Source organism: Mustela putorius, unplaced genomic scaffold, assembly GCF_011764305.1.
Source record: "Mustela putorius furo isolate JIRA1106 unplaced genomic scaffold, ASM1176430v1.1 tig00003834_pilon_pilon_pilon, whole genome shotgun sequence".
In the NCBI taxonomy this organism is placed as follows: Eukaryota; Metazoa; Chordata; class Mammalia; order Carnivora; family Mustelidae; genus Mustela; species Mustela putorius.
The window spans coordinates 85781092-85794436 of NW_025421987.1; the positions used below are offsets into that span (position 1 = coordinate 85781092).

The 13345-nt window shown below is 37.1% G+C and overlaps 2 protein-coding genes across 5 annotated transcripts in view; one reads left to right on the top strand and one right to left on the bottom strand.

The window, feature by feature from the left end:
- The window catches only part of VPS8 (VPS8 subunit of CORVET complex), a 246980-nt gene that overhangs the window by 45311 nt on the left and 188324 nt on the right, over nucleotides 1–13345 (top strand). For all 4 annotated transcript variants that reach the window (XM_045088704.1, XM_045088707.1, XM_045088706.1 and 1 more), the window contains 3 exons: nucleotides 1196–1303; nucleotides 3733–3813; nucleotides 6829–6999. In XM_045088704.1, coding sequence (XP_044944639.1) covers nucleotides 1196–1303; nucleotides 3733–3813; nucleotides 6829–6999 — 360 coding nt within the window. The remainder of the gene's footprint in view (nucleotides 1–1195; nucleotides 1304–3732; nucleotides 3814–6828; nucleotides 7000–13345) is intronic.
- LOC106003777 (60S ribosomal protein L17-like) lies at nucleotides 7623–8238 on the bottom strand. The gene has a single exon (XM_045088708.1). It carries the CDS (start codon nucleotides 8205–8207, stop codon nucleotides 7653–7655), a length of 555 nt encoding a protein of 184 aa, XP_044944643.1. The 5' UTR covers nucleotides 8208–8238; the 3' UTR covers nucleotides 7623–7652.

Sequence of the window (13345 nt, forward strand, 5' to 3'; positions counted from 1 at the left end):
CTTACTGGCAAAAAGACCATGTCAGAAGTGGGGAAATAACTTGAAAGTGGCAAATTCTGTGAGATTGTCAGAAAACGAGGTAGAATGGAAGTCAGTGCTCCAAAGATCATCGTCTGGAGTTACCTTGATGTGACCAAAGCAGTATAAGCTGGTGACTAGAGAGGTGCAGATCACAGGGTCTGTACTTCTTTACTTTTATTGTTTTAATTTGTTTAAGTTTATGAGAGAACAACTGTAGTATTTTACTTTGTACATACATACTTTGTACATAGAGGCTACTTCTGAACATCTATGACGCATACCCCAGTTTCCCTTTCTTTTGCTGCTTGGTTGTTTTCAGAGAGTTGTGATCTTCTAGTGTATATGTGAGGAGAAGTATTGATGGGATGAGATGGAGAATGATGGTACAGAGCCAAGACTAATTGAGAGCACAGCCCCTGTGCTGAGCGAGACCACTCTTCTGTTTGTTGTTTGGTATTCCATTATGTCCGGGCCTCCAGGGAAACAGATCTGCCCTTTCAGAGAGCATGGCTAGCTTAGATTGCCATTAGTGTTTTTAGGTTAGCTTCACTGGTTAACTGAGGTTTATCATGGTGGTGTATGTTGGCATCTTTTTGTATGTTTTTACTACTATTTTTTTCCAATACTAACGTTATCAAATAGAGAAGTAGAATTTTACATCGAACATTTGTATACCTACTATCTAAATTCTATGAATAACAGTTTATTGTACTTTATTAAATATGTCTTTGTCCATCTACCCATCAAATTGTTATTTTAAATGTATTTCCAATAAATTGCAAAAGTTAATACTCATTTGCCTAAATACTCAGCATGCATTACATTTAGAGTTCAATATTTGTTTCTCCTTCAGTGTAGAATTTACTTACAGTGAACTGCACAGATCTTGGTCATACATTTGCTGAACTTTAAAGTGTATATACTTTATAACCGAAACCTCTATCAAGATACAGAACATTAGCATCAACCCAGAATGTTCCCTCTTGATACTGCCCAGTCAGTCCCTGCTTCACTGCAATTTTAATGAGAAATTAGGAGAAGTTTTATCAAGGAACACTAGTCAGATGCTCTTTTTAATTGGTTTCCCTTTTGTCCTACTGTCTGTTAACTGTGTTGATATATGATAGATATATATATATAATATATAAATATTTTTGGCCTTTTACTCACTTAGATGGATCCTTCCAGTGTTCCATTGCTGGCCTGGCACTTTGTGGCAGTACATAATTATGTGAATCCCATGCTTGCCTTCTGCAGAGGAGATGTTGTTCATTTTCTGTTGGTAAGTCCTGATATGATGCTAGATCTGTTATAAAGTCCTTTATCATAATATTTTCTTCCTGATTCATCAGTGATTTAATATTATGTCAAAAATATGCTATTATAATTCTTTGGAGAGAGAGTGATCATTTAATTTTAATTTTAGGCTTTAATGATTAACATGGAAAACAATGGATCACCTCAGCTCCATGCCCCTCCATGTATTTCTCAGTTCATCTCCTTTGACTAACAAATGATTAATGGTTTGTGTGTGTAAATATGCAATTGTACCTATGTACCTTTGGCCTATGGACCAAATCTGGCCAGCTGCTTGTTTTATAAATGAAGTTTTCTTGGAACACAGTCGTGGCCATTTGATTATAGATGATTTGTGGCTGCTTTCATGCTACAGTAGCAGAATTGAGTAGTTGTGACCGAGACTGTATTATCCACAGAATGTAGAATATTTGTTGTTTGTCCTTTTACAAAAAAAGTTTACTGACCCCTGATCAAGATTATATAATTGGCCTAGTCTAGGTAATGAGGAGCTACAGGTTCCTCGTAACTCAAGAGATAAAGATGTGATTAAAATGGTATTTTAGGAAGACCGGTATAGAAGTAGCAGGAAAAATAGATTATAGGTGATAGCGGGGGAAATGGAGGGTTTTGCTCTTGTGTCAAAGCAGGTATGAGGTCTTCAGACAAGGAGGCTTGGTTTCAGTGAGAGTGAGGGATGACATTTTGAAGGAAGGACAAGGCTTCTCACTGGATCTGGGAACTAAAGGATATGAATGAATCTTTTCTGACTGTACTTTAGAGGCATGAGCTATTTATTTGAAGGGCCAGGGTTACAGAGGATTTGAATATGTTGCATTAGAAGCAAAGGTGGGATTCTTAAGTGTTTTCTCAGGGAATGTCCTCTGCGCAGACAACAATCCAAGTCTGGAGTGCAGGTGAGAATTTCAGGATAGAGAATGTTGTTGAAGCTGTGAAAATCAAAAGCCAGAGCATACGTAGCCTTAGCAGGCACTCACAAGGGAAAGGAAAAAGAAAAGGAATCAAGAAAGAATGTTCCAATAAAGACACATAGAGGTAGAAGGGGAAGTGGGACAGTATGGCCCCACATAGGAGACAAAGGATAGGCTTCAGGACTAGGTCACTTCCAGGGTAATACCATTATTAAATAAAGATCAAGAGAGAAGACCACTGAGGATAAGACCACTGAATGTGCAAGTAGTTTGTTGGTTTTGTTGTTGTTGCTGTTGTTTTAAGATTTATTTGAGAGAGAAAAAAGAATGAGTGAGGGTGGGCAGGTGGGGGGGTAGAAAGAGGTAGACTCCCCACTGAGCAGGGGTCATGAGCAGAGCTGAAGGCAGACACTTAACCTGCTAAGCTACCCAGGTGCCCCCATAAGTAGTTGTTGATTAGAAACTTTTCAGAGGACTAATTATCAACAGAATGGAGGTAGAAGCTCTGTAGAGGCTTGTTAAAAAAATGTGTCAAGAAGAGCAGATTTACACCCCTAGTGTTTGGCTGCAAGAGGCATGAGAATGGTTAAATATCTGTAAAAAGCAAATCAGGGAATGGCTATTTGTTTTTGTTTTTTATTTGAAGGTGGAGGAATCAGAAATATGTTAGATAGCAAAAGGAAAAGTGTCCTTAAAAGGGAGTGAATGCATATTCCAGCAAGGGAGAGGTAATATTAAGCAGTGGGGAAGGGAGTGGGATTTAGAATATGTATAAGTGAAGTGATCTTCTTTAGCAAGGACTTTAGTGAATCAGAAGAGAATAGGTAATGTTGGCATTGTTTTTTTGTTTGTGAAACACTTTCAGTATATGCCAAATAGGTAACAAATTTGGTGTTCATTTTCATTTTTCAACTGAAGAAACTGAGAAAGAATAAGTGATTGGCCCTTGGTCACACAGCTGTGACAGTGGAACTGAAGCATGTGAGTCTAGATCACATGCTCCTTCTACTGGCCTGTCGCTCCTTCCAGGGGGAGTGCTCTGCTGAAGTGAAGATGAGAGTACGCGAAGGGTCTGCGTTAGGAGGTCTCGTTGTGTGTTCAGGGATCTGGTGAGGTCAGCAGACTTTATTCAGGTATCTGGTGAGGCCAGTATGACTTTATCATACCATGTGGTCAGTCCCATTTTATGCTTTAACTCTAGCTGAGTGCGGTCACTGATGGGATGGAGGTCATTTGTTCTGAAATTACAGTAGAGTGAACACATGTTACAGGACTGACAGCACTGAGCAGGTGTGCCTTACATTTTGGTACAAATCATGGTATGAATGATTTTTTTCATTTATGTAATAGTTTCTTTAATAGCCAGTATTTTGGGCTTATCTGTACTGTGATGGAAGTCATTTTCCAGGTAGACTATAACTAAGTATCTCCAAAACCCCTCAAAACATATCTGATATTTAAGTTGTTTTTATTTCACTATCAGGTTAAGAGAGATGAGTCTGGAGCAATTCATGTTACTAAGCAAAAGCACCTTCACCTCTACTATGATCTCATCAACTTTACTGTGAGTATTATTCAGATTAATTTGTCCCCATTTATCTCATGTAATTGTTTTGAGACCCTGTATATTAGCACTACCAGGATTTCTGCCATGAATCTTGACCTTTGGGATTATGTAAAATAGGGACCAAAGTAATGGAGTCTGAGTTCGGTGTAATCCCATATTACTTTCTTTTTTTTTTTTTTTGGTGTGGGAAGAGGTAGAGCTAGGAGGGAGGGCTGAGGGAGAGATAGAATCTTAGCCAGGCTCCATGCCAGGCACGGAGCCCCATGTGGGGCTTGATCTCGCAACTCTGAATTCATGACCTGAGCCGAAACCAACACATTTAACTCACTGAGCTACCCAGATGCCCTGGTGCCACCTTACATTTAATTGCCTTTCAGCCTATGTCCTGCTGAACAGTGTGGCAGGGTCAGGAAAAGTTTTCTTTGATGTCTTGATTAGTTCAAAGGGAAGTTCAGAAGAATTTGGATGGGTTTCTTGAGGATCATTGCCCGGCTTTCTTTGTAAACATACTTTTGTACTTCTGAGCTTATCCTCATTAGTTCAGGAGTTTATGTACTTCATTCTTTTTCTTCACAGCTAAAAACTGCAGAATTTTCTCTCCACCATACATTTCCATTTTAAGCAACTTTTTGGTTTAAAAAAACGTTTCTTTTTGTATCAAATTTTTTTTCTTTTTCAAGTTGTGTGTCAACTTTGCAAATAGTGTAATTATAGTATTTTTGGGTTTCTGTCATTAATGCTTTTGGCGTGTCAATATCCAGTGAAACATTCTGTATATGCTTGGATATAGGTAACCCTAAATAAGAGACAGAGCCTCATTTTTCTAAGAAGTTGGCTAAAAGTTTTTCCTCTAACTTAATAACTTTTAAAGATGTAGATGAAATGGATCTTTTCTTTATAATATACAATTTATTAATTTAGTTGCACATTGCCTTTTAATCTCACAGACTGTGGATTTAGACACAATACTTTGTTTCTATTCATATATTTCACAAAATGTTTTTTTCAAACTCTTCTCATGAATATAAGACATCAGTGCCTTTGTCATCATCAGGACTCCTTTTGGATTATCTAACACAGCTTCCTAGAATTCATCATAATTACTTCTGTTGAAGATGTTTGAGACACAGCACTCTTAAAATCTGCATAAGATTCTGTCCCTGGAAAGTTTTCCCTCAACCAACAGTAGCTGTTCTCCCCACAGTAGGGTAGTAGGTGTTTTCATCTGTCCTGTGGCTTTTCCATGACATGATAGTAACTGCATTGCTTTATAAATTACCATTAAAAGGCTCATTTACAACAGTGTCAGCAGTTGCAATTGTGAGGGTCTAATCTTAGGAAAAATTGCTATACCTGCTAAGAACATTGGTCATTCTTTTTAAACTAGGTGGCCTTTGATAGCATCTAAAAACTAGTACTGACTAAGGTTGTATAAGGCCAATAATGTGTCTTTCCTAAATGATACTTTGTTTTTTAAAATAATCAAAAGAGCACCTTATAGGAGCCCTTTGTAAATGATTTGAGCATCAAACTCCATGTTTTCTGAGAGAGAAATTTTGGGGGGAAAAACAGAATAAAAACCCTTCCCTTATAGTGATGAGTGTATTTTCACTTATGTTAAAAGTGATCCATTTTAACTTGGTTGTTTTTGATATAGTATTATGCAAATAATCCTTGATGACATGGAATAGGTCATAAATGAAACAACTTGAATGCTGGCGAGAGAAAGTACAGGAGAAGCACTTTGTTCTGGCTAATTTAAAATTCTAATTGAGCAGATTTTGAAGATTTTATTTTATTTTATTTTTTATTTATTTGACAGAGACACAGAGAGGCAACACAAGCAGAGGGAGAGGGAGAAGCAGGTTTCCCACTGAGTGGAGAGCCCGATGCAGGACTTGAGCCCAGGACCCTGGGATCATGACCCAAGCCGAAGGCAGCCGCTTAATGACTGAGCCACCCAGGCACCCCCTAAATTGCGCAGATTTTAAAATTTCACTTGTTTCCTGGAGAGGGATTGAATTTTTTTTTTTTTAAGTTTTTTTTTTTTTTTTTTTTTTTTTTTTTTTTTTAAAGAAATAGTACAGGTGCCTGGGTGACTCGGTTGGTTGGGTATCCACCTCTTGGTTTCAGCTCAGGTCATGATCTCATGGGTCATGAGATTGAGCCCTGTGTCAGGCTCCACACTCACTGGGAATCTGCTTGAAGACTCTCTCCCACCACCCCTCCTCCTACTCACATGCACACGTTCTCTGGCTCACAAATAAAAAAAATCTTAAAAAAAAAAAAAAAGAAAACAAGACCTATAAAACCCAAGAAATTTATCAAAATGTCATCCTTCAGAAGATTTTTAATATTATTATGTCATAACTCTAAAATTATAATAGTACTTATTAAAGAAAATTTGGAATATGGAGAGATAGAAAAGCAAGGAGCTCTCCCATAATTGGTGGGGAGGTTTTAAAAGAAATACATATTTTAGAATGCTTCTGTTTTAAAATATATATTATGTAAATGCTAACAATTACTTGACCACATAGGTTTATGAGGTTTATTTGCACTTTAATTAATGTCAAAACGTGAGAAATGCATAGTTTGTCATTCTGTTTAATTCATTTGTGCCAGTGTACAATTTAAAGAATTTTACTAAAACTAATATATTCTCTAATATATCTATTAAACCTCAGGGGAGCTCACAGGGCTTGGTCTCATGATGCTGAGAGTCAGGTACTTAACCAGGTGAACTACTCAGGCTCCCTTCTTAGTTACCTTTTTAAATGCTATGGGTCATTTTAACACTGTCAGAACTCATTACTGTGTTATGCACTATTATCCAGTACTGTCTAGCCACTACTGTCATCAAGTAGTTCTTGCTCTGATTTTGTTTTCATCAAATTACTAAACGGATAAAATCTTCCATATAATTTAACTGAGTGGCCAGGCTTTCTTTTTGTCCTGAATGATGATGTAGGATGGGCCTCACCTTTTTTTTGTGGTGTGCTTGATTTGCAGTGGATAAACTCACGCACAGTTGTGCTCTTGGACAGTGTGGAGAAGTTGCATGTGATTGATCGGCAGACTCAAGAAGAACTGGAAACAGTGGAGATCTCAGAAGTTCAGTTGGTCTATAACAGCAGCCATTTCAAATCCCTGGCCACTGGAGGAAATGTTAGCCAGGCACTGGTAAGGGTGATCCATTATCTTAGAATTCCTTTGATAAACTTGGTATTTTATTGTTGTTTGTTTTAGAAATCGGAACTCCCAAGAAGTTATCTTGCTGTCTAGATTGAGGTGGATATGGGTGTGTTTATAAGTATTCAGGAATGTGAACTAAAACAGTAATTCCTGTTATTCTTTTCTTTGGAAGTGTGACCGATTTAATACCAAAGAATTTTAACTTTTATACTAAAATAATGAAATGCAGTTGAAAATTTATGGGAAAGAAATTGTACAAGCAGAATATTTTAGAACATTTAATATGGTGGCAGTAAGCCTGATAGATTTAAGGGTTGAATGGCAGAGATAGGTAGACTGACTTGGGTGATTGGTAAAGGCCCAAGCAGGTATGGTGACTAAGGGCATTAAAAGATCAAGATGGCTTTGAGAAAAAGAAAGAGATTCTTTAAGAATAGGGGATAGATGAAATGTAGGAATCTGGAGAGAAGGAAGACACATGAGTATTACCTTAGTATTTATTTTACTATATCTTGAGCAACCATGATAATGACCTTTAGCAATTTACACAGATAGTTTGCAGCTAAATTTCTTCAAATTGTGATTTCCTAAACCATTAATTTTTTTTTTTATATTTTTGTTTGCATTTATTCTGTGCAAATTTACTCCCGGGCCATAAGATTTTGTTTCTTCAGTTTCTTCTGGGATATCTTTTTCTTCTGTGCAACCTCCTCTTCTGGTTTAGGAAAAATCTGCTCTTTTTCAGTAAGGATCATCTCAATGTGGCAGGGAGAGCTCATGTATGGGTTAATGCGACCATGAGCCCTGTAAGTCCTACACCGCATCTTGGGGACTTTGTTCACCTGAATGTGCTCAGTGACCAGAGAATCGACATCTAAACCCTTAAGTTCAGCATTACTCTCTGCGTTTTTAAGCATGTGCAGTAAAAATTCAGCACTCTTCTTGGGCCACCGACCTTGTGTCCAGCCCCACTGTTTGGCCTGGGCACACCTACCAACTCCACCATTGTAGCGACGGAATGGCACACACTGCTTCTGCAAAGTGACGTCTTTCAGATACTTGGTGGCTTTTCGGATATGCATACCCTTGATGGCCTGGGCAGTTTCACGTGTGTTCTTAAAGTGAACACGGAGATTTGAACCTCTTGACTTGCATGATTTCGTAGGGTTTTCCGGGTCAAGCGAATAGCGAACCATTTTCAGAGGTCACCCCAGGCCGCTGAGAGGAAGAGCCTAAACCATTAATTTTTAAGAGGGACATCTAGAGGCTTTCCTGGGTAATTTCTTGAGAAAGAAAAATAGTAATGGTGTTCATATTTAATGAGCACCTATGGTGTGATATGCAGCCATTATTCAAATCTCCCTGAGATATTAGAACTTCAGAGTTTAAATATGAAAGGGTCTTCCAGCCACAGAATTTAGAAACCAAGACAATCTATAATAAGAAATGGTAATACAGTAGAATTCACTGAAGACTAATTACTCTCCCATACTTAGATATTTTCTTGTGTCTGAATGATTATTAGAAATGGTGTTAGACTTTGAACTTGCAGTTTGGGCCAACATGGAATAATGGGCACTAGATTTACTCTCCCATATAGAAGGAAAAAAAAAAACTTTTCAGAATACTGGGACATCAGGCAATGAAGGACAGCGGTCCCTGACAAAATGGGAAACAAGTGACAGAGCCCTAGAGAGAGTTTCCAGGCTATAGCTCAGGGGATTGGAACCCAGTTGGAGCCTAAAGGACTTCATGAGCTGAGACTGTGGGAAGACTATGGTGGGTTGAGTTTGCAGGGCCAGATACTGGAGAAGAGAGCAAGCACTATACCTATGGTTCCCCTTGGTTATTCAGCAGACTACTGATCAGCAAATGCTGATCTACCCAAGGCCAGGGAAAGAATTATTTGATAGACTGTGCTCACATTGGCTTGTTTATACCAGCCAGAAGGAAAACTTAATGATTTATAGGACATTGGGTAGAATACTCAGGACCATCTTGCCTCTGTAGTGGGGAGCAATTAAGACCACAATAAACACTGTTCTGGTCCCCACTACAATTCTTAAAAATAATACCGGAAAGAATCAAACTGTTTCCAAGTAACTTAACTACCCACAGAACAAAGCACAGTAATATTAATGATACAGAAATTTCCAGAACCCAACAAGGTAAAATTCATAGTGTCTGCCATTCAGTCAGATTATGAGGTGTGTAAAGAAGAAGAAAAGCACAATTTATAGTGAGAACAAAGATCAATCAAAACTGACTTAGACCTGGGATACCTGGGTGAAACAGAGTTGGTTAGAATTCAGCTCAGGTCATGAAGGATCGATCCCACATCCGGCTCCTTTCCCTCCGCAGGGAGCCTGCTTCTCCCTCTGACTCTGCCTTCCAACCATAGCTCTCTCTCGCTCGTCTCTCTCTGACAAATAAATAAATAAAATCACTGACTTAGGACCTGAAACAAAGCAGATAAGGACATAATAGTTATTACAACCATAGTCCATAGGTCCAAAAAGTTAAGTAGTGACATGGAAGATACTAAAGAAGATGCAAATCTAACTCCTAGAGATAAAAGTTATTAGTGCTTGAGATGAAAAATGCCCTGGATGGGATTAATGTCAGTAGATGAGATAGGAAAAAACATTAGTGAACTTGAAGATAGAGCAATAGAATCTTCTCAAAATAAAACACAGAAAAAAAAAATTAAAAGAAATATTTATGACCTGTGAGACAGCATTGGGTAGCCTAATATATGGGCATTTGGAGTCTCTGGAGAAAAGGAGGGAGGAAAAAGAAGGAAGAAATAATGGCCCAAAACTTATCCAAACTATAAACACAAATTTTCAAGAAGCTCGGTGAACCCGAGCACAGGTAAAATAAAGGAAACCATATATAGATTGATCAAAATGAGTGGCACAGAGAAAAATATTAAAGCAGCCACAGAGAAAAGTCACATTAAATGCCAAGGAGCAGCAGTAGGTATGAGAGCAGATCTCTCATCAGAAACAACTCTCATTACTTTGGAGCTTTGGAGTAATCTCCAAAGATAGATAAATAGCTAACAAGCATAGCCAAGATGTTCAGACATCTTTCATCATCAAGGAAATACAACTCCAAACTGCAGTGAGCGAGCACTTCTCACCAAGCAGACTGACTGTGTAACTCAAAAGGCAGACAGTCTCAGGTGTTAGTGAGGATGTGGAAAAACTGGGACTGTGACACGCTACTGGTGGGAAATGGCGCACTTGCTGTCGAAAACATTTTAGAGGCTGAACATACTCTGAGTGTTGAACATATTCATTTGAGCAGTTCTGCTCCTAGTTATATACCCAAGAGAAGTGAAAACATACACCCACGCAAACACTTGTTCACAAATGTTCATAGCAATGTTATTCATAATAGCTGGGAAATGGAAGCCTTCCAGACGTCCACCACTTGGTTAATGGATAAACAAAAAGTGACCTAGCCTTGTAATATACTACTTTTCTGCAGTAAAGAGGATGAACTACTGACACATGCTACAACATGGATGAACCTTTTCAAAAATACTATGTTAAGTGGAAGAAGCCATAGAGAAAGATTGTTTGATTCTGTGAGATGTCCAGGAAAGCCAAGTTTATGGAGATAGATGTAGATTAGTGGTTACTCGAGACTGGGAGTAAGAATGAAGGTTGACTAGAAATGAGAACAAGGAATCTCTGTGGAATGATGGGAATGTTCTCAAACTGGATTTTGGTGATGACTGGGCAACTGTAAATTTATTAAAAATTGCTAAATTTTACATTTAATGAGTGAATTTTGTGGTATATGAATTATACCTCAGTACTATTATATAACAAGAGCTATTGACTATTTAAAACAAAAATAATATGTTGTAATGTTTATGATAATATAGAAGTAGTATGAAAGATGAAAGTAGTATATAGCAGCAGGGAATGAGGCATAGAAGTATATCATTGTAAGGATTTACATTATACATCAAATTGTGTAATATTTAAATGTACAGGGAGATAAGTTATAGTTACGTATTGTGAATACTAGAACAGTCACTGAAAAAGAAGTAGTGTAACTAAATAAGCTAATAGTAGTGACAAAATGAGATGTTAAAAAATATCAAATTCAGTGAAGCATAAAAAAGGGAATAAACAAGTAGAAAAACAGTTAATAAGATAATAAATCCAAACCCAACCATATCACTAATTACAGGGAGTATAAATAGCCCAAATATTTCAATTAAAAGGCAGAGATTGTTATGGACATTGGGGAGGGTATGTGCTGTGGTGAGTGCTGGGAAGTGTGTAAGCCTGACAATTCACCAGACCTGTACCCCGGGGCAAATACTACATTATATGTTAATAAAAATAAGAAAATAAAATAAAAATATAAAAATAAAAGGCAGGGATTGTCAGACTGGATAAAGAAAAGCAAGAACCAACTCTATGCTGTCTACAAAACACATTAAGTATAAAGACATAGATCTAGTAAAAGTAAGATGATGGAAAAAGACATACCATACAAACTCTAATCATAATCGCTAGATTTCAGAGAAGGAAATATTGTCAGAGATATAAACAAATTTCAGATTGATAAAAAGGGGTTACAAGAAGACATAAGAACTTTAAAGTTTTATGTACCCTGTATCAGACCTCCAGTACACATAAAGCAAACACTGACAGAACTGAAAGAAACCAACAAAGCCACAATTACACAAAACCTGACAAAACCCGTCTGTCTTTATTATAATTAGTAGACAGAAAATCTAAGGGCATAGAAGACTTAAACACTACTGACCAACTGACCTGACATTTATAGAATATTCCTCTGAAGGAAAGCAGATTACAAACTTTGTTCAAGAGCATGTGGTATGTGCACCAATATAGGTTATATGCTAGGCTGTAAAACAAACGTCCATAAATTGTTCAAGGAATCATCAGGGTAAATCTGGAAAAAACCCAAATATTTGGAAATTAAACAGCTGTTTTATAAATAACCAATGAGTCAAAGAAGATGTCTCAGAGGAAATTGGAATATATTCTAAACTGAATGAAAATACAACTTACCAAAATATGTAGTCTACAGTTAAATCAGTTTTTTAAGGGTAACTCACAGAATTAAATACTTACGTTAGAAAAGAAGATCTTAAATCAGTGCCCTTTTGTCTTAATTAAGGAAATAGAAAAAGAGCAAAATTAAAGTAGATTGAAGGAAAAATAAAAAGGTAAACAAAAATCAATTAAATAGAAAATAACAGAGAAAATCAAAGAAATCAAAAGCCGGTTCTTTGAAAGAGAAATAAAATTGGTAAACCTCTAATGACATTAATCAAGAAAAAGAGAAGACACAATTACTGGTATCAGGTATGGGAGAGGTGTCCTCACTGGGGAGTCTATAGATATTAAAAGATGTGCATAACTTTATGCCAATCAATTCAGCAACTTTAGATGAAATGGAAAAATTCCTTGGAATACACGAATTACCAAAGCTGACTCAACAAGTAATAGAGAATCTAAGTGACTGTGCAGCAGTTACAGAAATAGATTGATTTTTCTACAGGAAAGCTCCAGGCCCAGATAGCTTTACTAATGAGGTCTGTTATATAAGGGGGAAAAAAAATAATGGTTATACACAAAAATTTTTTCAAAAAGGGACCACATTAACTTTTTTTGTTTTTTAAAAGATTTTATTTACTTATTTGACAGAGATCACAAGGAGGCAGAGAGGCGGGCAGAGAGAGAGGGGGAAGCTGGCTCCCTACTGAGCGGAGAGTCCAATAAGGGGCTCAATCCCAGGACCCTGGGATCACGACCTGAGCTAAAGGCAGAGGCTTTAACCCACTGAGCCACCCAGGTGCCCCCACATAACTTTTTATAAGACTAGATTAACTCTGATAATAAGATCAGACAAAGATACTACAATGAAGAACACTACAGACTAATGTTCTCATAAGCATAGAAACAAAAATACTTAAAATATTAGCAAATAGAAAACAGCAATGTATAAAAAGTAATAGATTATGATCACATGCTGTTTTTCCAAGGCATGCCAGTTTGGTTTAGCATTCAGAATCTGTATAATTTACCATATTAGTTGATTATTAAAGAAGAGCCATGATTATCATCTCAAGACAAAAAGCATTTGGTAGAGTTCAATATCCATCCCTGAGAAAACTCAGCAAATTAGGAATAAAAAGTAATTTTTTCAGTCATATAAACAAGGGCATCTATAAAAATCTTCTAGTTAACATCATACTTAAAGTAATATTGCCAAAAAAAAACAAACCAAAATCAAAGCAAAGGACCCTGATTCTGATCAGGCTTTTTCCAGAGAAAAT

Coding starts and splice junctions, on each gene's coding strand:
- LOC106003777 (XM_045088708.1), bottom strand. CDS start 8,207: ATGGTTCGCTATTCGCTTGACCCGGAAAACCCTACGAAATCATGCAAG.